The following is a 24,995-nucleotide window of genomic DNA, read 5'->3' on the forward strand; positions in this document are numbered from 1 at the left end:
TACACAAAGTCAAGAGACTAATGACAATCAAACACAAGAGACTAGTAATAGTCTCGACCAACAGGATTTAACTAATGATGAACCAAGACGAAGTAAGAGAGCAAGAACATCAAAATCCTTTGGTCCAGATTTTCTGACATACTTGTTAGAAAATGAACCTCAAAGCTTTAAGGCAGCAATGACAGGTCCTGAAGCACCTTTGTGGAAAGAGGCTGTTAATAATGAAATTGAATCCTTTATGCAAAATCATACTTGGGAATTGGTGGATCTTCCACCAGGTTCTAAACCTCTTGGATATAAATGGATATTCAAGAGAAAAATGAAAGCAGATGGTTCAATTGACAAGTATAAAGCAAGACTTGTTGTTAAAGGTTACAGACAAAAGGAAGGTCTGGACTATTTTGACACATATTCCCCTGTGACAAGAATAACATCCATTCGCATGCTTATTGCTATAGCAGCGTTGTTTAATTTAGAAATACATCAAATGGATGTTAAGACAGCTTTCTTAAACGGTGATCTAAATGAAGAGATCTATATGGAACAACCCGAAGGGTTTGTAGTATCAGGGCAAGAAAAGAAAGTTTGTCGACTTGTAAAATCCCTTTATGGATTAAAACAAGCACCTAAGCAATGGCATGAAAAATTTGATCATGCAATGCTTACTAATGGGTTTAAGATAAACGAATGTGACAAATGCGTCTATGTAAAAAACACTGACCAAGGATATGTCATAGTTTGTCTTTATGTGGATGACATGCTTATCATTGGAAGCAGTCAAAACATGATCAAATCAACTAAGCAGATGCTTAACAAAAGATTTGATATGAAAGATATGGGGGTCGCAGATGTTATATTAGGAATGAAAATTACTAAAACATCTGACGGATATGCATTATCTCAATCTCATTATATTGAGAAAATTCTTGATAAATTTATCAAGGATGATTTGAATTTAGCTAGAACACCTGTAGACATCAGTCTTTATTTATCGAAAAATAAAGGTGATGCAGTGTCTCAGTTAAAATACTCCCAAATCATTGGAAGCCTAATGTACCTAATGAATTGTACTCGTCCTGATATAGCTTATGCTATAAGTAAATTGAGTAGGTACACTAGTAACCCTGGAGAAGACCATTGGAAAGCGATCATTCGAGTTCTTAGATATCTAAGATTTACTCGTGATCATGGTTTGAACTTTACTCGATATCCAGCAGTACTCGAAGGCTATTGTGATGCCAATTGGATATCGGATACTAAAGATTCAAAATCCACTAGTGGATATGTCTTTACTCTAGGAGGCGCTGCTGTTTCATGGAAGTCCACGAAACAAACGTGCATCGCACGATCCACAATGGAATCCGAGTTCATTGCTTTAGACAAAGCAGGTGAAGAAGCAGAATGGCTTCGTCACTTCTTAGAAGACATTCCAATGTGGCTAAAACCTGTGCCAGCTATTTGTATTCATTGTGATAGTCAATCTGCAATAGGCAGGGCACAGAATCACATGTATAACGGTAAGTCACGACATATACGTCGTCGACATAATACCGTAAGACAATTGTTGTCAAACGGAATAATCTCAATAGATTATATAAAATCTAAAGAGAATATTGCGGATCCGTTAACAAAAGGTTTGACAAAAGAGCTAGTGTATAGTTCATCGAAGGGGATGGGATTAAAGCCTATTACATAAGAGTCGTCATAATGGTAACCCTACTTATATGACTGGAGATCCCAAGAACTAAGTTCAAAGGGACAACTAAGTTATGTATGGCTCGCCAGAAATCACCAAGGGATTAAAATTCCTACCCATTCCTATGGTGAGAGTGATATCTGCAACATATGTTGTCTGCAGGGGTATAAGGATAAGCTTTGCTTTTAATGATTACTTATATCTTGATTAAGGCATAAAATCAAGACGAGTATAAGGAGATACTCACAATAAGAATCACCTATATGAGTGTTGAACTGGGGCCGGTTCTATGAGAATGCAAAGGCTAAATTCTCTAGAAACACTTATGAAAACCAGGCGCGTTCAAGGCCAAAATGAACACAACAGTGAGAACCACGATGTGTTAGAAGATATTTTGTGTGAAATCTATTGTCTTGGCTTACACAAACGGCTGAACAATTCAAGGCATCGCGTCCATTGGTTAGCCAGTAAGTCCGATAGGTTATCACTAGGGAAGGTTCAAGGCCGAAAACTACCTATCCTGATGCAAGATATTTTCGACTTATACTCTTTCGTTAAGTCTGCATATTGTTGCATTTCCGTTGTCATCAAATTCCATTCATGTGGGGGATTGTTGGAAATGGTTAATTTTTTCCTCAAGTTTGGTCTATTTTTTAGGTGGGCCCCGAGTGTCGATTTACTCGGGTCAAAGTGGTAACGCGTTCTATGCCGCGTTGTGATTCACGTGGTATATTTGGTTGCTCAAAACCATTACCGAGTGAATGGGAAATTGAAGCCAAAGTGTGCTCCATGAAAATGAAGTTTTGGTGGAAATTCCTTAAGGTTGTAAATTGGCTTGTCCCACATTGATTTGGTGGGAGGTTTTGAAAGGGTTTATAAGGCTTAGGGTGAGATACTTGGGGTGTGCCCCAAGGGGTACCCAAGTGTTTTAGAGGGAGAGGTTATGGGCAAAATGGGCTAGACCCATTGGACCCAAAAATCACCACACACGCGCGCGCGCGCCGCCGCCGCCGTCGGTCGGGCGGGCTGGGCTGGGCTTGGGCGCGGGTGTGTGGTGTGTGGTTGGGTTGGGCTTCTAATCTTTTTGGGCCAAAAACATTTGAATTTAATTTTATTTTTTATTAAAATAAAATCCAGAATTCAAATTAAATTGGTTTGGATTTTTTGTACATCCAAACAGGGCCCTTCCCGTTTTCAAACAGAAATAAACTGTTTTGGAATTAATGCACACCCAAACAGGGCCCTTCCCGTTTTACTATCTGTTTGAATTGATTCAAATCTGTTTGAATTCAAAACCCAACAGGTATGATACCTGTTCAATTCAAAACAAAGAGTCACCTTCACATCTATAAATAGGACCACCCTCATTTGGATTTTGTAACTCTAATTTTCGTCCTTCATAATTCTGCAAACTTCCTCTTCATTTTGCTGTATAATTTTCTTGTCAGAAAGAGTGTAAACACTTAGTGTGTTCGTAAGGCAAACAATTTGTAGTGCTGCTATTGTTTGTAGTAGATCATTTTATCCTGGGAGATAGACGTCCAAATTCTGAAAGCACCGTGGAGAGGACGAATCTGTCTTAAGGACACAGTGTTAAACACTGGACTTGATCAGAAAAATAATTCGAAGAAATTAAATCAAGTAAGTTATTTAATTACTTTCAGTGTTGTTTTTTTATTTGTTTATTTATTCAGATTTTAATTTTGTTTTTGTAACAAAATAAAATCTGTTTTGTTTTTTATTTATTTTTATTTCGAGTTTGATTTTTGTAATCAAACATATTCTCTCCTTTTCTTTATTTCTTTTAAATTCTAATTGTTGTTGTGTACACAAAAGAATTAAATCTTTTAAATACAGTGAAGATTGTCCAACAAGCCATACCATGAGTAATAATGTTACATTTCCTATGAACATGAAAGACAGCCTTTGAGTGAAAGTTGCGAAGAGCTTGAACTACTTCAAGCATGACTTACTTTAATGATGTAGTAAGTGTCAGTAATTAAAATTTTTAAAATTTGTTGAGAAAGTGTCTTTTTTAGCGACTCTTTTTTTTTTTTGGCTAAAACATGACTTGGAAAAGATTTAAAAGTATTGGAGAATAATTTTTTAATTTTTTTTTTTTTAAAAAAAAGTTTAAAAAGTATAGGGAATGGAAATGAATTTTTGATTTTTTTATATAATTTTTTTAACTTTTTTATAACTTTTTAACTAAAATGTAAATTGACCTTAGTAGTTTGTGTAATATTACTCTATATTTAGTTTGTGTAATTTTAAAAAGAATATATCCAATTTGGGAACGATTGTAATATATACACCTTTACTATAATAAAAATAAAAAAAGGGACCTTATGTAAATTATGTTATTTGTGAATTTTTTATTGTCACAAATGACATAACTCAATACTATAAGGTCATGTTTGTTTGACTCCATGGGTGGAGGGATTAGACTACCAATCCTGTAGGCCCTACGTAGTACCCTCACATAGGGAGATTAGCTTGACTAGAATTTGGATGGATTAATTTAAGAAAAAAAGTGAGGGGATTGAGTCTATTTTATATAAAAAAAAATTATTTTTTTATTTTTATTTTTTTAACCAAGTGCACCTGTTTGTTTTAATATTTGTTTTGATTTTTTTTAATATAGAAATAATTTATTTATTCATTTTATATAAAAATAATTTAATAATTCCATCACTAATCATCTCCCACACTATCATCAAAATAAACACACTTTTACTTAATCATGTCATTAACAATTCCCACATTAATAATTTCTTCAATAACAATCATTTCACTAATAATTTCATTCAACCTAATCTGCTAAACAAACGTGGCCTAAGAGTCTTAATAAAAAAAAAATTGAATTATAACTAAATATCACATGATATATAACTAAATAATTTTAGAATCATAACAAAATAATAATATTATAACCAAAATCATAATATATCATAATTAATAATATAATAAATCATAACAAAAAATACAAACATCATAACCAAAAGTACTTATAGCCTGTACCCAGAATATAATTTTCCTTTCTTTTTAAGATTGGACCATGTGAACCTCTTGAACCACTTGACTTTTTGTGTGCACTTTCCTTTCACCTATTATTATTATTATTATTATATTATTATATTTTATTTTTTTAATGAGGCAACTAGGCCTATAAGAGGAACAAGCCGCTGGTGCTGCTGGGAAGTATGCAGAGAGAGAGAGAGGGACGTAGATAATCGATGGAGAATGAACATTTCCTCCGGACAGAAAATCGTACTGTTGATGGTATGATCCGTGACTTTCCTCCCAATTTCAAATCATATGTGAAGAATAAGCAACTGTTATGCCAGCGCGGAATCTTCGACTGTGGCTGGGTTTTTTGGAGCGGAGGAGAAGACCCTCGCGAACGTCCTTCTCCTCCGCCGCCTCCCTTCTCCGGTTAGTTTCTCTCTCATCTCATATTACTTACTGGTTGGATTTCACTCCAATTATTCTCTATTTAACCACTGTCTTATTAAAACACTTACTATCAATTTTCTTTTTCTTTTTTTAATTAAAAAATGTAATTTAATTTTTGTTAGTTTTATCTCTGAGAAAATCCCAACTCCGGTTGTCAGTGTTAAAATATAGGGAAAATATCGAATAGGTGAGACAAAACAAAACGTTAATATATAGCATTTCTAACCTGTGCTTAAGTAGTAGGTATGTTAACAAATTTTTTATATATTTCGATTTAGATTAGATTTTAGTAGATTCCCACTTTCTTTTCTTGTTGCTTACCTTATCCTTACTCTGCCTTGTATTTTTTTTTTTTGGCTTGGAAATTTGCAAAATCGTACAGAGATAATCGATGGAACCCTGATTGCTCCTCCTATTCCACAGTTTATGGAGGAGATAAAATCCCACTTTAAATGTGTAATACTTTTGGGGTGTGGCACACAATTTCTTATACAGTTTTGGAAAGTCATAGAAATTGAGGGCAAGCGTTTACTTACAACTCGACACCAACCTTTTGGTTTTAACCACATCAATGAAGGACTTTGTTGGTATAGGTTGATATCTTTGGATTATGAAGTTGATGTGGATGGAGTGAGTGACGAACATCTTGGCCTCCTTGGCCGTGTGTTCCGCCATCAACTGCTGGAATCTACTCCAAATGTGCAGTATTACTCCCGCAAAGAGTACCCACAGCGCGATCGTGCTATCAGTTGCAATATTAAGCAGTCTCTGGCTGTACCGTTGTTTGAACCTTCTACGCGGTGCTGTATTGGTGTAATCGAGATGGTGTCGACAACTGAAATAACAAATAGAAATTTGAGTATTTTCCGTTATAGGCAAACGTTGAGGTTTGTCCCCGAACTCCCTAATTGGAATAACCAATCCCATTTTTACGTTCTCTTCTGTACTTTTGTTTATTTATTTATTTATTTTTTATACCCATCCAATGATTGTTAATTTTAATTTTAATTTTCAATGATGGTTTCTTCTTCTTTTTCTTATTTCTTTTTGTTGATGGAGCTCAAATTATTTTACTAGTTGGTTCAATTTTACTGGACAATATTTTTAATGGTTCGTTAATCTTACCCTTTCATTCATTTCATTGTGTAAATCATTTAACATGGAGTTCGACAACAATTTTTATGCACGTGTTGAGCTTTTTATTCTAATATCATATCATTGACATTAATCATTTGAGTAAATTATACTGATCTCTCATGAGGGAAATGGATAGTTTCATTATGATGCCCAAGGGCTAACAAAAAAATATGTCTTATTGTTAGCTTAGTTAACCTTATCATTAATTTAAGGAAAATTGATGTAATTATAACAAAAATATAAGAATTATTAGTTTATTTTTTCACCTCTCAAGGGAGGTGAGTAGAATTTACCTAATTGTCTATGGTAGCCCCATTTACTAGGCAATATAGATTTCTGCTCAAGGCGTTGGACCAATTGAAATATTCCATGCCAGGGTAAGGTGCACCTATCCAAAACAACGAAGCTGATTTTGGACAATTATACAATACCTTGGTGCAATCTAAGTTGGTCGGTTTAATAGCTTCAACTGTGCTATTTTTTCATTTACCGTATGCAATGTTTTGGTATTATTATTTATAAATCAACTTACTTAAAAAAGGTTGACTGATAATGTTTGGTTATAATTTTAAATTATAACTTAGTTGATTTATTCAGTTTATTTGAACCCACCCCCCCCCCCCCCCAAAAAAAAAAAAAAAAAACACAAAAAAAAGAAAAGAAAAGAAAAAAACTTGAATAAGTTTGGCTAAAAGAGTCTCATTTCTTTTGTCCTAATTACTTGGGAAAAAAAAAGGTTATGTGACAGTTTATTTGATCAAACAAATTCAATTTTTCCTCACAAATTATCAAAAGTTGCACCAAATAAATTTATAATTTTTTTTAATTATTTTTAGCTAATAATGTAAAAGGCAATAGTCATAGAAGATGACTTATAAGTGATAATACTTGGTTCTTGCAAATATCTTTCAGTTTAAATCTATCAACATTCTTCAATTATATCATTTCAGTGGGCTGCAAGCTTCAAATTGTGAGCATTCGTATGATAGGAAAGTAAGTGGCAAACTGTAATTGAAATGTCCAATCTTGTATTGTTTTGTTCATTAGATATTGTAACGACTCTGGGCTAACAAATATGTATTCGTGAACTATTATCAGGACAAGGATGAAACTCTTGAAGAAATCAGGAAGATGGAAGACGTGATGCGTAGCATTCATCATCTACCTTTGGCTCAGACTTGGGCCTCATGTAGGCTTTGCAATGCTGTGTTCATAATTTATAATGGAGTGTACAATTTGGGTGATTTTTCAGATGCATGTGATTTACTTCACCTACGAAAAGGGCAAGGGGTTGTTGGGAGAGCAATTTCGTCCCAAAATTTGGTCTTCTGCAAAGATGTTACTCAATTTAGCATAACTGAGTACCCTTTGGCACACTATGCACGCAAATTGGGACTTACAAGTTCTTTTGCAATTTGCTTGCGGAGTAATTATGTTGAAGACAGTGTTTACGTGCTAGAATTCTTTTTGCCCCCAAACTACTATGAAGGCGGGGATCCTAGGATTGCTCTGGTTCCGTTATTGACAACAATGAAGCGACATTGTAAAAGTTTTAAGGTTGCTTCTGGAGAAGAACTAGGAGAGGAGTTATCTATTGAAGTTCTTGATTTTTCAGAGGATGGTAAACTTTATTCTTATCAAATACCCGAAACTGCAAGATCTCCAAATAGGATGGAGAATGGAGAAGAGATGGTGTTTCTAGATTTATCTGATCAACAATTACCAAAAGTGGATGTTATAGACACTGGAAACAATGTTGTTACTAACCCAGAAGAAACCAACATTGTTGTTACTTCTGTACAGCAAAATTGTATAATTAACTTGTCCCAAAGGCTACAAAGAAAAGCTGGAATTCCAATTAGCTTGGAGGATCTCCAACAACGTTTTGGAATGAAACTTAAAGATGCTGCAGAAAGCCTTGGCGGTAAGCTTACATACTTGGGATACCCGTTCCTAGTTGGATCCTGTGGAAAATTCATATACTTTTGGTAGTAGTAAACAAAGTACAAATTCTTATATAGAATTTGGATTTTTCATTTTGCAGTTAGCCGATCCACAGTGAAGCGTGTTTGCAGGGAATATAATATCACCTGGTGGTCACCTCGCAAGAGAAGTAAGAATAACCAATCGCTTTCCAATAAACTTGTCCAAGGTGTTGTTCAGGAACAAATCCTAGAATCTAGTCAGCCTCAAATTTCTGATCCACCTCATATGCAAGACATGGCTATTGCTTCTCGCACAAAGCCACATTTTACAGCAGCGCAAGACACAAGTATTGTGACCATAAAGGCAAAATATGGAGATGATTTTATTAAATTTCAGCTCCCTGTGTCGTCGGGAATGCTTGAGTTTCAACAGCAAGTGGCAAAGAGGCTGAACCTACAGGGTGGAACTTACCGCGTCAAGTATCAAGATGAGGACAATGACTGGATTTTAATAGTTTGCGACGACGACTTGCAAAATTACATTTGCAATTCGATATCACAAGGGAGGAATATAGTCACGATGTCGATTCAGCCAATTACTAATTGCCCCTCTTAAATCCGTACTTAATGTCCATCTATCATTTTAACTGCACGTGGAATTCTCTAGTTTACATTTAAAAGACAATTCGAGGTTTGTATCTTGTATGCTTGTTACAAGTTTGTATGAATTTTATGTATTGCATGTTGTCTACTTAATTGATTGTATAATATGATTCAAATTTGTCAGTTAGATTGTAAAAAATTCTTAATCTTAGGGCATGGCATTGTTTTAATCTTAAATTTGGGAAAAAAGAAAAAGTAGAAGAAACAAAAGTTAAAAATTCAATATTCAAATATAACGCAAGTGACATTTGTAAATGGCTACAATTGCAAATGACTAAATTTTATTCTAGTCATTAGAATTCCGTATAGTCTAAATTACATTTAGCACTCTTAATTCTCAAAAATAGCAGGCTCTACATACCCAAAACACAATTATCTACCATTTAAAATCTAAGACCAAAATGCATTCATTGAGCGATCCTACAACAACATTAAATCTACAGCTTAAAATTCTATCAATTTTTTATTGTTTATCTGGTTTTATAAACAATTTTACTTTAATTCCTTCACTTTCATTTGATGAAAATCAACCTCTTACATTTTAAATCAAGTTACAATATGACTTCCGTCCACTAGACTTTAAGAGGCTAAAATATTTTTTCTTATTTACATTTCTTCTACTTAATAAAACACATAATTTTCAAAATAATTCTCCAACAAGTGAAGCTCACACACAAAAGTGCCACCTTTCTATTACACACACACACATACATACATATATATATATATATATAGAGAGAGAGAGAGAGAGAGAGATTTCTCTTCCATAGATAAAACCACTTGTTGCTGAACTTGTCACGTATATTTTGAAACTTGAATATAGACAATTTGGGCTTCTGTATCACATTTAGAGTGTCCTCTGCATATTAGATAGGTGTACAAAAATTGATAAAATGGAGGTGGGAAGGCATATTTGAAGCTGGCTGCTAACTGGCCCTAAAAATGCTGATGGACCAACCATGTAACTATACAAATCGGAGGATACACACATTTTCATAAACAAATTCTAGCAGCAGTGAAGGCAGTGTCAGCTGCAGCGGCACCACATGTAACATGGAATAACTGGCACAATTCATGATTATGAATATCGGGGGAGATGCAACCGACATATTGTCCTCCACATCACCGCCAGTAAGGTTTCCTGCTGCTTTAGTACAGACTGATCAAGGAGCATGTTTCTGAATTCGGAAATTAGGTTTTGAGCGATCATTCGCAGATTGGGCTGCTGCCAGCTCTTTCATGGCTTCCTTTTCTAATTTCTTCTTTTCAGCATCTGCCTGCTGCTCATTCTCGTCACGTGCTTTATTGAACATCTTAACAAAGACAGCCAAGATTTGTGTAACTGCAGGCAGAAACCGAAAAAATTAACAAAAATTTTTCTAACTATTATTAACTTAGTTAAATTAATGGGAGCTTAAACATTTCATAGAAGACAAGACCAACAAAATAAATAAATTCCATAGCTCTTTCTTCTAGAGGTTATGTGGCCACATTGACATGCCTAATTATTTTTCATGCAAATTTTTTTTTTTTTTTTTTTTTCCGAGGATTCTAATTGTTTAAGATAAAGCAATTGCATTTGGCCACTTTGGTCTAATGCTCAATGTAAAGTTTATTTGTATGTGATGGTTAACATAGAATTTAAGGATCATGACTAGATGAAATAATCCAAAAAAACCATCATGGTCTCAGAACTCATTGCTTATTGTGTGTCCACAAGTTGTATGCGCTCAAAATTACAATTTAAGATATTGTTGTAACCAACAATATGATAGTATACACCCAATTCTTCATATTAAATTCACATACTATACTCATAATTAGAAAACTAAGTTACCTAGAATGTGGATTGTGGATTGTTCTGATATGTGGAACGGGAACAGCATATGCCACATGCTCTCTAAAATGGGGCACAGTATGGAGGACTTATATAAAATACTTTATTAAAATTCAAGGTGTTTCTATATTGAATTCTTTTTTCTTTTTTTTTTCCTTCAAATTAATCATGTTATAACACATTTATATGAGCATTATAACCAACTATTCATGATTTTTCCTGGCAAAACTTTCCTCTCCTTAGATTTTAGCTCACTATATTTGATTTTTTTTCCTCCCAAGGAAACTGTTTAGGAAATATATTGGGAAAAAAATTTGCTATCACTTTGGATATATCCTTTCGGAAATAAAATATACCATGTTTCAAAACATACGTTCCAAAACCTAAATCTCTAAGGTATTAGCATTTTTTGGTAACACTGGTAGAAATATTTCAATGAAATTTGGCTCTCAACCAAATTAGCCAGACTCATGCAATGAAATATGTTAGCATTTTCACTTCCATCATCTAATCTAAAACTACATACAGATACATCTCTAACATAATCCTTGTGGCAGATCAAAAGAAATGTAGTGAACTTCCCTACTTGACAGCAACAGAAAATTAAGTACACAAATAAAACCAAACCTTGTTCAAAAGGGCACCTAGCTGGATCCTCCCCAAAATACTGAGACAATGAATCTGCACTTCTTCCCTGCAAGATAAATGTGTCAGTAAACTTAACTAAGCAAGAACTTGCAGATTTTAACTAAAGAAAAAAAAGAAGGCTCACCACTTCAGAGTACAAGGAGATAAGTGACCTTACTTCAGCTTCAGCAGTATCAAGGAAATTCTTCAAGGCCTGAAAGGTCGAGTACTGATTCTTAACTTTGCATTAAAAACAAACATTTTTTTTTTTCTTTTTGTAATTCTACTCCTATGCAATTTAAAGACTCGGCATTCGAAATCAACGAGAAGCGATAGATAACAGAGACCATAATAGTTTCAAGGAAAAAACAACAATATTCCATAACCAGAAAACACAAGCTCACATGACAGGAATCTAAAACATACAAACAAATGATGCTGTTAAGATTCTTGTGCAAGCCATATGGATATGATTTCATTAATGCCTCGTTTGGCAATAAGCCATTTTAGTAACTTTTTGGCTTTTTTGGCTAAAATATGAGGCAAAAAAAACTAGTATGTTTGGAATGACTTTTTAATTTTTTACAAAAAGATGTGCAAAAAGTAGAGAGAAAAAAGAATCTTTGACTTTTTAGTATAGGTTATAGGCTTTTTGATTTTTTAGTAATTTTTTGACTTTTAGGCTAAAACAAGCATATGCCAAACAAGGTTATGCCAAACGACTTTTTGACTTTTAGGCTTTTTGGTTATAGGCTTTTTAGTAATTGTTTAAAAGCGATTTTTTACTTTGATAACAGGGACCAAGCCTCTGTACCACACTCTCCCAACCTCAACTAAGAGTTCCACTAGAAAATTTCTGCCAAGTCCACTTTTCAATTATTCTAATCGATTACCGCACCATCATCAACTTAATGTCAGCATGGCTAATATTCCTCAGTGAAATAAAACCAAATTTACTGCTGAATTTTCCACTAAGATTAAAATTTCAGTATTGGCAAATCCCCTTTATCTTATATCTCAGCATCACCGCCAACAAACATACACCAGTTTTGTCATGAAACTAGAATAATGTACATCTATGAAGATCCAACATAAATCTGGAAAAAAATAAATAAATAAATACAATAAAAAAGAAAGTGTAACCTAGTGTCCCAAGTATGTCTCCTACCTTTTGGAAGCCTGCAGAGATGGCACCATCATTCTCTGAAGCAGTGAGTTCCAGCTCAACCTTTTCAAGACCTTTACTCACAGCTTGCATTTCTTCAGCTAAAGACTTCAATTGGATCTGGCCATTTGATATGCAGATGGAACACGCAATAAATTGTACAAATCAACTAGAGACACCCTATTCACATATTACATTAAGAAAAATGCAAACCTTAGAGGCTGCTTCCAAATAAACAAGATCCTTATCAAAATCCAGCAACTCTGGCATCTTCTCGGCAATGAGCTAATGAAGACAGGAAAGCAATTGACATAGCATCACACAAGAATTCAACGAAACATTGGAAGAATAAAATACAAAAAAGATGTTGAACATGCACAACAAAATGGAAGCTGTTAAACAAATATGGTGAACTATTCAATAAGAGAAAACAGTCAATACATGCAAAGCAATTTAAAGAACCACTATAAATTTGTACATACAAAATTACTCTCTAAAAACTCAAGAATGTCAGATAAACAAATTTTGCTTCATAAAGAAAACTTCAGTGTTACGTGTTATCAAACAAATATCTAGCAAGTAGTAACCAAAAATTCCTTTTCAAAAAGAAGAGTGAGCATTTTTCCTTTCAAGCATATGTCTAAATTGTTCTCTTTTACAGAAAACATTGTATGCCTACTCCTGGGCATAAATCAAGCTCCTGAGGTCGCTATGATTGAGTGATTACTGACTTAAATGATGGTGAGCTCGGCAAGATAAGTCATCTTTAACTATAAAATAATTCATACATATGCAAATAAAAATTCAATGAGGCATTTTTGAAGTGAGAATTTTGGCATTCCGACCTTGCACAAATAATGCATCAATGTCATTTTATTGTTCCTTGCACGAGTATCAGACAGCTTAAGTAGGCTGTCCAATTTGAATCCTATGGCAGATCCTGAAATACAAAGGTGGACATCAATGCCAAAAGCTTTCCACTAAACAAAATATTACAAATCATAACAAACTTCAATCTCACAGAACAATACCTCGAGCAGTGCCTTGGTTCAATGCATTTCCTAAAGTGAGAATCGTCTGCATTACTTGACGCAATTTCGCAGAATCTTTTACCTACAATAACGGGTATGATATGAAGGTACTCAAAATGATCTCTCGCTAGTGCTAACTTCACAAACCCTAAATAAAAGGAAGTACCTCTCTAGCAGCAGCATTAATTGTGTTCAGGTTACATCTTAAGTCATTCACCTGAACAAGTTTGAAGCTATAAGCACAAACAGCTAGAAATAATAATAGCATTGTTCTCAGATAATACACAAAAAAAAAAGTCCCAGATCAATATACCTGACTGGAAAAAGTAATTCTGAACGCAAATACTCGCAATTTGGACTCCACTCGTGGGACATTCATCAACTCCAGGAAAAACTGAAATGTTCATCATGCACAAAATTTGTTAGCAATACATATACAGGATTTTTGCACTTCCCTTCCCTCCATCATCAAGACAAAACAAAAACCTGTTCACACTTTCCAAGCATATCGTTGGTCCCATTGTAGTTCTGAAAGAAAGAAAAATCAGTAAGAAACAAATAAAATAGCTAAACATAATTTTGAAATCATCTTAAGAGAGAAGAAAAAAGGAGTACACCAGATAAAAGTGTACCACAGCTCAAGAAACCAACAAATGAGTAATTTTGAAGTTAATACAAAACCTTTTTCATTTTTCAACATATGCCTAAGTCAGACACATACTATGACATCAAAATATCACATAATTACAACTCGAACCCAACAAATTGAGAGAGAGAGAGAGAGAGAGAGAGGGGGGGGGGGGGGGGGGTTATGGGAGTGTACCTTCAGCATTGTCATTTCTTCTTTTGTAGGGCAAAATTTAATGAGATTTTCTACTTGATCAATGTCCAGGGCTGAAGAATCCAAAGCCAGAACAGCATTCTGGAAATAAAGCATTAGAACCCCCCTAAAAAAAATCTAATAGAAATTTGATGCAGATGAAACTACTGTGTTTCCACACACACAAAACCACAAAACACTTTTTCCTGAACGTTCCAAGTTCCAACCAAGGGTAGAGATTTCAATGAAACTCAAGGACTTCGTAGCATGGAAGTCCACAATGGAAGGATCTTGAAAAATCAAACTCAATCAACATGGTGACTGACAGGCAGCTCAAATTAAAGAGAGAAGAGGACCAGCTTGTTGGCAGTCCACTTTTATGGCTAGGATATGAACAGAGACATTACATGCTTATCAAAGTTGAGATTAAATGCCTTTAAATCAGACAGAGCAAAAGACATGGACGCTGCAGCACTAGCAATTTTAGCTACATTCTCAGACATGATCAAATTAAGTGAACTTCATGATAAAAATAAAATGATAATAAAGAGCACTACAAGTGCACAACTATATATTATGGTATGAAATGTTAGCATTAGCAACTCATTCACCAATTCAAACAATATTCAGTGTGTTTGCTTTCAATTTTCTGAATTCAACTTTTTGGAAATTGAGTTTTTTGTTTTTCGTATTTTTTTGTTTTTAGTGAATATTTTTAAAATTTTACGCAATTTTTTACTTTTTTAGATGCACCTTATTTAGATATATCTAAATAGTAAAATATTTGAGAAAAAATATTTTAAAAAATTAATAAATACACAAAAATACAAAAAAATGTTCTGAATTTTCGCTCTCTTTTTTTTTTTTTTTTGTATTTTTGGTATTTAGTGAATTTTTAAAAGATTTTTTTCACAAATATACTTCTTAAGTGTATTTATGCTAAGTGTGTCTAAAAATTAAAAAAATTGTTTCAAATATTACAAAAATTCAGTGAAAACAAAAAAATACGGAAAACGAAAAAGTATAATTTTTTGAAAATGTGAATTTTGGATATGGAAACCAAACAGAGTGATTGCTTCTGATAAATATTGATTTTCCTTTTAGATTTTGCAAGTGAGTGATTCATTTTTCTTTGTTTTATATTTTTTTCTTATTTTCTCTCTGAAGATGTTTTCTCCCCGGGCAATTAATTCTACGGTCATATAATTTAACTATAAGGCCAGAAATTTTATATTTTTGTCAAAAAATTTTAAATTGGGATCCTACTAGGATCGGTGAGAGAGGGTCCTGTGGATCAAATCGAGGATAGTGAGATTCTACTTTCAATTAAAAAAAAAAAAGTAAAAATACAAATAAGAATAATACGTATTAAAAATAAGGAGCAAATTCACAAACCCATCGATCCTACCTACGATCGTACTTGTGATCTTGTTATAACATCGATTCTACAACTATTTGGATTGTTTTTGCAATTTAGAATCCGGATCATGATTTTGACAACCACAATGCCAGAGACAACAGATGGTGACTAAATTTCATATATTTTTAAATACATGTTTCAGTTATATAGGATAAAAAGGTATTTACAAACTAAGGTAGAGCTTTTTAATTTTGATATAGAATGTATAGGTTTGCAATAAGCTCTAATAAAGTAACAGAAACTAATAATATCATAACTATGAGATGCTAAAAGCAACCCAGCACCCACCCAGCTTACAGAAAGTTCACTTACCATGACAACTCTTTCAATTTGGTCTTCATATCATTATGCCTTAAGTAATATCACTCTTCACAAGATTAAAAATCAAGCACCAAAAGGACAAATAGCACTGTGAAGGAAACCAAACCCCACTGGTTACAATAACCAGGCACAGTCTTCCTGCTAACCCCCACCACATTACTTCACTAAAATCTTCATTCATTAAATTGAATTTAAATGTGAACCTAGCATCAGTAATAACAAGAATTTCCACAAACTAAAATTCAACTCAAAAAGAAAACATCAAATAATAACAGAATAAAAAAGTAGCAGACGGAAATTTATAACTTTAATATCTCCTTTTGAAGGGGGAGGGGGGGGGGGGGGGGGGGGGAGAGGTAGAATAATCCCTGTCCCGTACAAATGTCGGATTTTTTTATTGTTTATTTTTTTATTTTTTGAATCACTTACGCAATCATGTCCATCATAGTCTGCTCACAATATATTATGAGTCCTTTCCACAATGATGCAATTGGAAAGAAATCCATAAGAAAAATCAAAGTTGCAATTCTACTAGACTCTAAAATTGCATTCCTATAGCAACAAATGCAATGAGAAGAGAAACAGATGTGCTTACAATCATATCCGAGAGAGGAATTTTTATTTTGGTGAGCATGATTTCACAATTTTTTGCTCTGTTCAAATCAACCTGGAAAAAAAATATATAAAAAAGATTTATACAACAATACAAAAATTATATATAATATTGATTGACTTCCTTCTGTAATCATGACATATACAAATTGACATTCTCAAAAGATACATTATAAAATGCTGGACATATAGGAATAAATAGCTGTAACAATTTCTTAGAAAGTTAAAAGAAAAATATATTCACTAACCAGTTGTACTTTCTCTGGTTTATTGATTTTAGGACCACGTCGACCTCCACCTTTGTCAGTGCCATCCACAGCAGAAGCAGCTGAGAACAGACTTTCAAGCTCTGATATATCAATCTCAGGGGCCCTATCAAGAAATTTCATCATGTAACCTCAGACAATTATAATAGAGACCAGAGAAAAAGAAATAAAAAGGAAAAGAAAACAAAAGAAGAAAAAAGACATAAGAAAAACCAAAAACATAAATTAAACCTACAGAAAATGCATCCTATCGTATACGGAGAAGGTGACAGGAAAGGGAACCGCTAGTTATTTTTAATATTTTATAAAAAGGCTTCACTAAGTTCAATGTCAGTGATTGCTATATGGCATGCAGAGTACTACGACCAACCACTGAGCTCGTGAAAACATCCAAAGATGCACAAGTAAACAAAAGTAAATGTCTGATTCAGGCAAATCCCAATGGAATGGTTCAAGAAATTCCAAAAATTACATCTACGTCATCTAAAACTAGATTGGAGAATCGGATTTTAAAATAAGAATTTCAAATCCACATACCTTGTCTGATTTTCCTGTTTCTGAGAGTCGGCCCATAAACTCCCTTGCATTGCTCGTGTAACTTTCACCCAATGTAAGGGCTTTAATGAAGTCCGCTTAGGAGGAATAGAACCTATACCCACTCGACCTTTTACATGAGGTGTTGAACCTGATGAGGCTCTTCCCCTCCCGGTAGATGGAGGTGGTGGCGGTGGTGCACTGGAGCCCTTTACTCCAGGTGGTGGAGGTGGACCCGGTGCCAAACCACGACTTGGAGGTGGAGGGGGGGCACCAGGAGGCTTTGGTGTTGGTGGAGGAGGTGGGGGGTTGGAGCCTTGTCGAAGGGGTCCTGGAGGAGGTGGAGTCTTATTAGCGACAGTACCAGCAGATTTTGGTGCCAGTGGGGGTGGGGGTGGGGGTGGCAGAGGAGGTGGAGGTGGAGGTGGAGGTGCCAATGGGGATGGACGAGTAGAGACAGAGGAAAGGGAAGGAGGTGGTGGAGGTGGTGGAGGTGGGGGACCCCTTGAAGAGATCGAAGGGGGAGGTGGTGGAGGTCCTCTACTTGTAGTTGGAGGTGGAGGAGGTGGCGGTGGAGGACCTCTACTTGTAGTGGGAGGTGGAGGTGGAGGGGGAGGGGGAGGGGGAGGAGGACAAGGACGAGGACGAGGCGGTGAAGGACCTCTACTTGCAGTGGGAGGTGGAGGGGGGGGAGGAGGAGGAGGAGGTGGTGGTGATGGAGGACCTCTGCTTATAGAGGGAGGTGGGGGGGGAGGAGGCAGTGAAGGATAGCTACTTGTAATGGGAGGCAGAGGAGGAGGTGGTGGTGGTGGTGGTGGTGGTGGCGGCAATGGAGGACCTCTATTGGTGGCAGGAGGTGGAGCTGGCAATGGAGGACCTCTACTGGTAGCAAGAGGTAGAGGGGGTGGAGGAGGAGGCGGTGGAGGAGGGCCCCTACTAATAGTGGGTGGTGAAGGGATTAAAGGATCTCTAACAGAGAAAGAAATTCGTGGAGAAGGAGGGGGAGGAGGTGGTGGAGGTCCTCTACCAGAATTAGTAGCTGGAGCCAAAGCTGCTGGTGGTGGTGGTGGTGGAGGTAGTGAAGGCCCTCGTGTAGAATTAATTGTAAAAGGTGGAGGCGGAGGTGGGGGTGGAGGTGGAGGTGGAACGGTCTCTGTACCAGAAACGACAGAGGGAGGTGCTGGAGGCGGTGGTGGCGAAGGAGAACAAGGTGGACTTTCTTCACTTAGAAGTGAAAATTGTTCCTGAACAGTTACAAATGGAACTTGATTGGAACATGTTAAAGTCATATCTACATCATGTTGAACACCCCCCACAAAAGAAGAGAGATTTGAATCAACAGCATCTGATATGAGCAGCTTTGGTGCATCTGCAGAAATCCTCGGATCTGACGCTTCATCTGATGCAGAGTCCTGAGACAAGGGATCATCCAGGAATTTCAAACCCGTTGCACCAGTGTATGTTAGATTATTAACCTTTTCTGAGTCCAGAAAATCCAGACTATCAGCAGTGCTAGATGCATTATTTTCTTCTTCAGAATCAAAAGGTGATAAATATGAACTTGCTCTACTTCTCATTATTGACAATTCTTTGACATCATTTAACACTGAAAGCTGTTTGAGTAACCATAATGCAGCATCATCACCGCTATCAACCCAGTCAACACCACTGAAAAGTTCTTGAACCCTTGAAAAAGCTTCGAGGGGCAATCCACCTTTCTCCTCACCATCTAAGATTGTAGTTGGAGCTTTGTGGGGAGAGATGTTCTCAACCTCACCAAACAGAACCTGAACTTGAGCAGAATAATATTTGAATGAGATATATGGGCAATATAGATTTAAAAAAAAAAATAAGTTTCTGAAAGACTCAATATTTACTTGTCATAAAATATTCACCTCTGCTCGAAAGCCCTTTGGATACCGCACCTTTGAATCCCAAAGGATATCCAAGTTCTCAGAATTAAGCATCAAGATGTTGGACCTAATGAAAGCAGTGTTAAACATTATACGAAACATCATAACTTCTCTTTCGGGTTCCAAGTCTAAGTGGACACACTCCAATACAACATCCCCTTTCACGAAACACTGAATGTCAATCTTAATAACGTCACTGTCCTTCTGCAATAAAGAAACATATTAATATTTACATCAACCTATACAAGAAGTAAAAAGCAATGCAAAAAGAATCATGCAAGCAAAAATAAAATTTACCCGGCGGTAGTAGCGAAGGCTTCTATTTTTCTTGGACATGGAAAACAACATTTGGGTGGTCAGCCCACCCTTGCTAAGGAGATTTCTACCAAAAATACGGACAAGTGGCCTGCATCCATTTTGATTGTCAAAGCTTGGGATAGCACGAAGAATGAGACAATCCAAAGAAAGAGCTCGTTCTGGAGGAGGCCACTCTGGAGATATATTTCTTCTTGATACATATTGGAGGTAGCGAAGCTGAGAAGGAAATGGGTTTAGTGGTGACAACAGCTGTAACAAACCCTTAGGAGCCTCCCGATGAACAATTTCAAGAGTCTTTTTTTCTCCACAATGCAACTTTCTGAAAATCAAGAAACTAGCTAAAAGAAACGCCAAGAGTGACCAACCCCCTCTCTCACAATGAAACAGAATAACATTTTGGTGATTCCCACCTGAGAGCCAACTTTCACAAACACGAAGGAAATGGTGAATCAAAGACAGTGGTAGCAGGGGACAACCCTCATATTGTCGCGGATAATCCATGACAGTAACATCATACTCGCATAAAATTTCAGCAAACTGGCTCCGTTTCTCTCCTTCTCGGAAATTGAATGCAAGAAAGGATGACTCAGGGAATGCTTCATGTAATTCAGTTATAATCTCATGCAAGTAGAGTTGATACAACCCATCGGGCAAAACTTCAGTCGAAAAGCAAGAGTCAAAAACTGCAAAAAATACACACACCATAAAACCACCAAAAATAACATAAAAATGAGCATGTTATTTGAACAGAGAAAGAAAAGAGCACCCAACAGGAGTTTTTTAAGGGTTAAGCTCCCCAAACACCCAAAAAACAAAAAGGGTCTTCAAGCAGGTGGAGTAACTTATCTGCTCCAATGTGGGACAAATACAAGGCACACATTTTTCCTTTTGAACTAGAAAGAAAGGGATATTCATATTTACACAATGAGGGAATACCCAATAGGGGTTTCACAATGCCTAAGAAGCACAAACATTTCCAAGGAGGTGTCATGTTTGCATCAGACACCAATTCATATCTTTAACACACATCCAAATGTGTCCTTTATTTTAATTTTGTTTACACCTTGACACACTTCATACACTTGGGAATACAAGTGTCCATTGATTAGACACACATGAAACACTTTGAAGAAAATTAATTGAGATTGAATGTATTAATCACACATACTTTAGTCTTTATAAACTAGTGTTATGTGTAGCAGTTTTATTATTTTTTAATAAAATATTCATACACCTATTAATCATCCTATTTTGCACATGTTTCGGTCTCACGTGTTTGTGTCCTGCATTTTTTGAGAACTGCCGTATCTACGTATCCTTGTTGTGTCGTGTCCATGTTTGTGCTTTTTAGCATAAGGTTCACACAAACCAAAGTCTCATACAAACCACAAACCCAAAAAAGGACAAACTAATGATATAGCAAGTTAGCAAGATAATTAGGTTAGAGAAGGAAATTTCATTACCATATACCCTGTCAACAAATTCAAGCAAGCCATCCGGGGCTCTTCTGTGAAAAAATCTACTGAGGATCGACATAATTGTCAACCAAATTACATCTGGGCAACAAACCAATACCTGAAGAATATGAAAAGTTACAATCATAACTCAGAGCTTAAAAATGCCAAACCACATTGAAATACGTAACTTCAAAATTTGAACTTTAAAATTTTAGTTTCAAACCCACCAAATAAACAAAAATGAAATGGCATTACTTCGACCAAACATAATAATATTACTCTTTGATTCAGTTAAGCGCAGTGATTTTCAATTTCTTTTGTTACCAAAACAATAGAAAACAAAAAGATCCTTCAAATCTTCTTCAATTTCGTTTCTTTTCCTCGACATTCTCGGCAACCAAACGGTGGGTTGCAGATTTGAGGCAAAACCCATGAATCTACTAACTTGTGAAGCCAATGTTCGACACATGATAGCAATAGACAGCAAATTTACACAAATATAGCTACATATATATGTAAAAAAAAAATGAAGGGTTTTAGAGAAATTTTGGACACAACGAACCTGAGTTGTGGGAGAGTCGGAGCTGTGAAATCAAGCGGCGAAGTGGAGATTGTGGTGATTTGTAGACTGGGTTTGCTTTTTTGTTTCGAACTCTGGGTTTGGCACGAATTCGAAGATGACTTCTATATCGTCCAAATCAACTTTTGCCTTTGGTTTTTGAATTTTCAAGGCTCATTATAAATAAAATAATAAAAATATTTTCATTTTTTTGTGCTTGATTTTTTCCCTTTTGAGATGGGTAGAGTAGGGTTATCTATGTAGTATTTTATTTGTTTGGAAAAAAATATCTTCATTTATAAATAAAAGAAAATTAACACAAAAAAATTCAGAGTACATAAAATGTGAAAATCATGGTGTCTGTTTTGTTTGATTTTTCAAAAATTATTTTTAAATGAGTTTTATTTTTATATTTTAATTAATTTTTTATACTTTTTAAGTGCACTTAATCAAAATGAATCTATCAAGTAATCTAAATTGACTAAAATATTAAAAAATACTGATAAAGCATCTCAAATTTGGAAATGTTAAACCATTTAGACATAGTTTGGGAAGTTGGTTTTGGTGGGTTAGGAGCTAAAATAGCCATAAAAAATAAAATAGATTATTTTAGGCACAAAAAATAAAATATCAAATCCAATCCATAATCATTACACTCCTCTCTCATAAAAAAGTCAAAAAAGCTAAAAAGTCAAAAAATCCTTCCCAAACCAGACTTTTTAGCCCTAGACTAAAATAGCCAAAAAGCCAACCCACTTTCCAAACGGAGGCTTAGTCTTATGTTTTTTTTTTTTAAGGCTGATAGGTCTTATTTCAACGTTAAAGACTTTATAGCCCAAGATTTATGCATATAGGTTTGAAATAATGAGGGCAAATATGGGTTTGTGTTGATGTTAAAATTACTAAAGTGTCCAATAATGAAAATAGTGTTCTGTTGTTGTCCCTTCTACGTGATCGGAATTGTGATGGTAAAGATGGAAGGTTTTGTAATAACGTTGTTTCCAATATTGCAGCAATTCACTGACGTGAGTTTTGGGATTCGTGTTCGATTTGGTAATGTTGATGTTAATCTCCCAAATTAACATTAGCGTACCTCCCAAAACCCCCCTTTATAGTAGTACTTTGCGGTGTTTGTGACATTGGGTGTGATAACCATTTCGTCCATGCATTAGCAGTGAATACGACATCTATACAATATCGACGCCGGAGATCATGGCAGAAACACATGACGATAAGTGTGTCGTATATGGTTTTCTGATGTATGTATTGATTTTTTGGATATGGATTGGTGAAAATGTACGTAGTAGTGTTAATGTGTTGGCATTTTTTTTATTGGGTTGCTGAAGTATGTATTGGTTTGAAGGTTGTGTTACTGTGCATTGCAATCCATTTTGTGATGTCGTCTATGGGCAACACACACGCATGTGTTGCTGGTCGAAGAAACACGTAATGTAACAGGAGTTGAAGATTTTTTGAATGACTATGGGAGTTTTTTTGTCTTTGTGATAGTGTTCATAGGTGTAGTTAGCCAAATTGAGTATGTTATGTCACGACCCGCTCTCCGTACCAAAGAGTTAAGTATCGTGATGGCCAGTAACTGAAGTTACTTTCGGCTAATTCTTGAATAAACACGAGCGGAAAAAAAATATTTAAGTGAGAGTACCATAATAATCATTGGAGTTTTTACTTTTATAACAAAATTTATTGACAAAAAAAGTCGATATTTATATATGAAGAATAGAATTATAAATACTATAAAAGTGTCATATGTGTCTATTCCGCAACCCTGCATTTAAGACTCTCAAAAAACTATTTTTGAATTGCATTGTTTCCTGACAATTGGTAAACAGCTATAAGTACACAGCAGAGTGAGTAATATTATACTAAGAGCATAAGGGCATAAAATTCACTATGGATAATTGTTGGCTAAACAGAGCTTGACATTAAAATACAGAATATATAATACAGAAATCATTTGACAAAAATCATATAAATAAAATGATTATAACCACAGTACAGAACGGAACAAATATATGGACTCAAGAGGTGGCTCGTATGAATTATAGAGGTGTCTCCCACAAAAGTGTAGCACTTAGCTTCGTACAACACTTTGCTCTACACCAGAAATTAGAGTATCAGTGGATTTATGACAGACAGAGGGTTCCAAAGTGACTAATCAGAAAGCCAATAGCTATTTAAGTCCCCCAATACATGGGATCTCTGCGGTGGTACATATAAAATAATTACTCAAAACACATTTTAATAAACAGGTATATCACGACTTTTCCTTATTATCTAAAAATAAGGTTCATAAATTAAATATGATAATATAATTTATAAAACACAAATTGTGTAAAATAAATTATGGTAACTCAAAACATACGTAAAATATATGATAGTGACTCAAGGTATAATATAGTTCACCTTAAAATTAATATCTCACTCTTTCTTTCCATTATCAAAAACCTTCTTGACTTCCAGTATTTTCTTTTCCTTTCTTTATTTGTTTTTTCCTTCCTCTCGTTCACAACGTCTCTCCTCCTTTTATACAAGGTGCAATACTTGCTCAGCAAACTTTAGGTGGACACCTAGCCACACCACGTAACCTCTCTATGTAGCTGTCGTCATGATGCTCTAAATTGAAGCTTATCCCTAAAATGGATAAGTTTATGTAATTGCATTACTAGTTTTTTTTTTCTTTTTTATACAATGACCCTTGATGTAAATAAATTATACTTTATTTTATTTTACTCTTATGAAATATTTTATTAAACATTTAGAATTTTTTTCATTTATAATTAAATAATACTAATATAAAATTTAAAAAACAACTTAAATTTTCTGGTTGTTACATGTTAGGTGTATGTTGATTGGTGTGTGAGTGTGCACATTCAATGTAATGTTTGCATTCTTTTGTGTGTGTGACGTTAATGGGTAGAACACAACATTCCAATTTTGTCGGTACGACCACTGACGTAATTATGTTGGTAATATTGTGATTTACATTCTCATTTCGTATGTGTGTGTTTGAATGCCACCATGGTATGAAAGCGCGGTGCATGGGGAGGGGGTGACAATGGCATATTTTGACGTTGTCGGAATTGCATATGTGTAATTACAATGTTGTGTAGGTCATGTGACGTGTAGGCAGCAATCGTTGGATAGGTGACGAAATTATTTGCCTTAGGCTTGTAGAATATTAGTGTAGTTAGTTGAGTTGAACGGTTGAAAGTAGCGT

At 35.2% G+C, this 24,995-nt stretch overlaps 2 protein-coding genes across 2 annotated transcripts; one reads left to right on the forward strand and one right to left on the reverse strand.

Moving 5' to 3' along the window:
- Positions 1-4,859: 4,859 nt before the first annotated feature.
- Positions 4,860-8,970, forward strand: LOC114298090 (protein NLP6). Its single transcript, XM_082901853.1, has 5 exons — positions 4,860-5,131; positions 5,535-6,039; positions 7,240-7,282; positions 7,388-8,213; positions 8,334-8,970. The coding sequence occupies exons 1-5, from the start codon at positions 4,933-4,935 to the stop codon at positions 8,828-8,830; spliced, it is 2,070 nt and encodes a 689-aa protein (XP_082757979.1). The 5' UTR covers positions 4,860-4,932; the 3' UTR covers positions 8,831-8,970.
- A 690-nt stretch (positions 8,971-9,660) lies between these two features.
- Positions 9,661-22,000, reverse strand: LOC114298089 (formin-like protein 14). The gene is made up of 18 exons (XM_082901852.1): positions 21,761-22,000; positions 21,205-21,316; positions 19,721-20,424; positions 19,406-19,627; positions 17,514-19,297; positions 16,959-17,082; positions 16,694-16,765; positions 14,361-14,459; positions 14,024-14,065; positions 13,851-13,931; positions 13,704-13,754; positions 13,538-13,619; positions 13,352-13,446; positions 12,720-12,791; positions 12,510-12,626; positions 11,487-11,555; positions 11,342-11,408; positions 9,661-10,219 (listed from the first exon to the last, which is right to left on the reverse strand). Exons 2-18 carry the CDS (start codon positions 21,275-21,277, stop codon positions 10,041-10,043), a joined length of 3,933 nt encoding a protein of 1,310 aa, XP_082757978.1. The 5' UTR covers positions 21,278-21,316; positions 21,761-22,000; the 3' UTR covers positions 9,661-10,040.
- Positions 22,001-24,995: the final 2,995 nt, after the last annotated feature.

The sequence above is a fragment of the Camellia sinensis genome, chromosome 13, assembly GCF_055761805.1.
Source record: "Camellia sinensis isolate YWXY chromosome 13, ASM5576180v1, whole genome shotgun sequence".
NCBI lineage: Eukaryota > Viridiplantae > Streptophyta > Magnoliopsida > Ericales > Theaceae > Camellia > Camellia sinensis.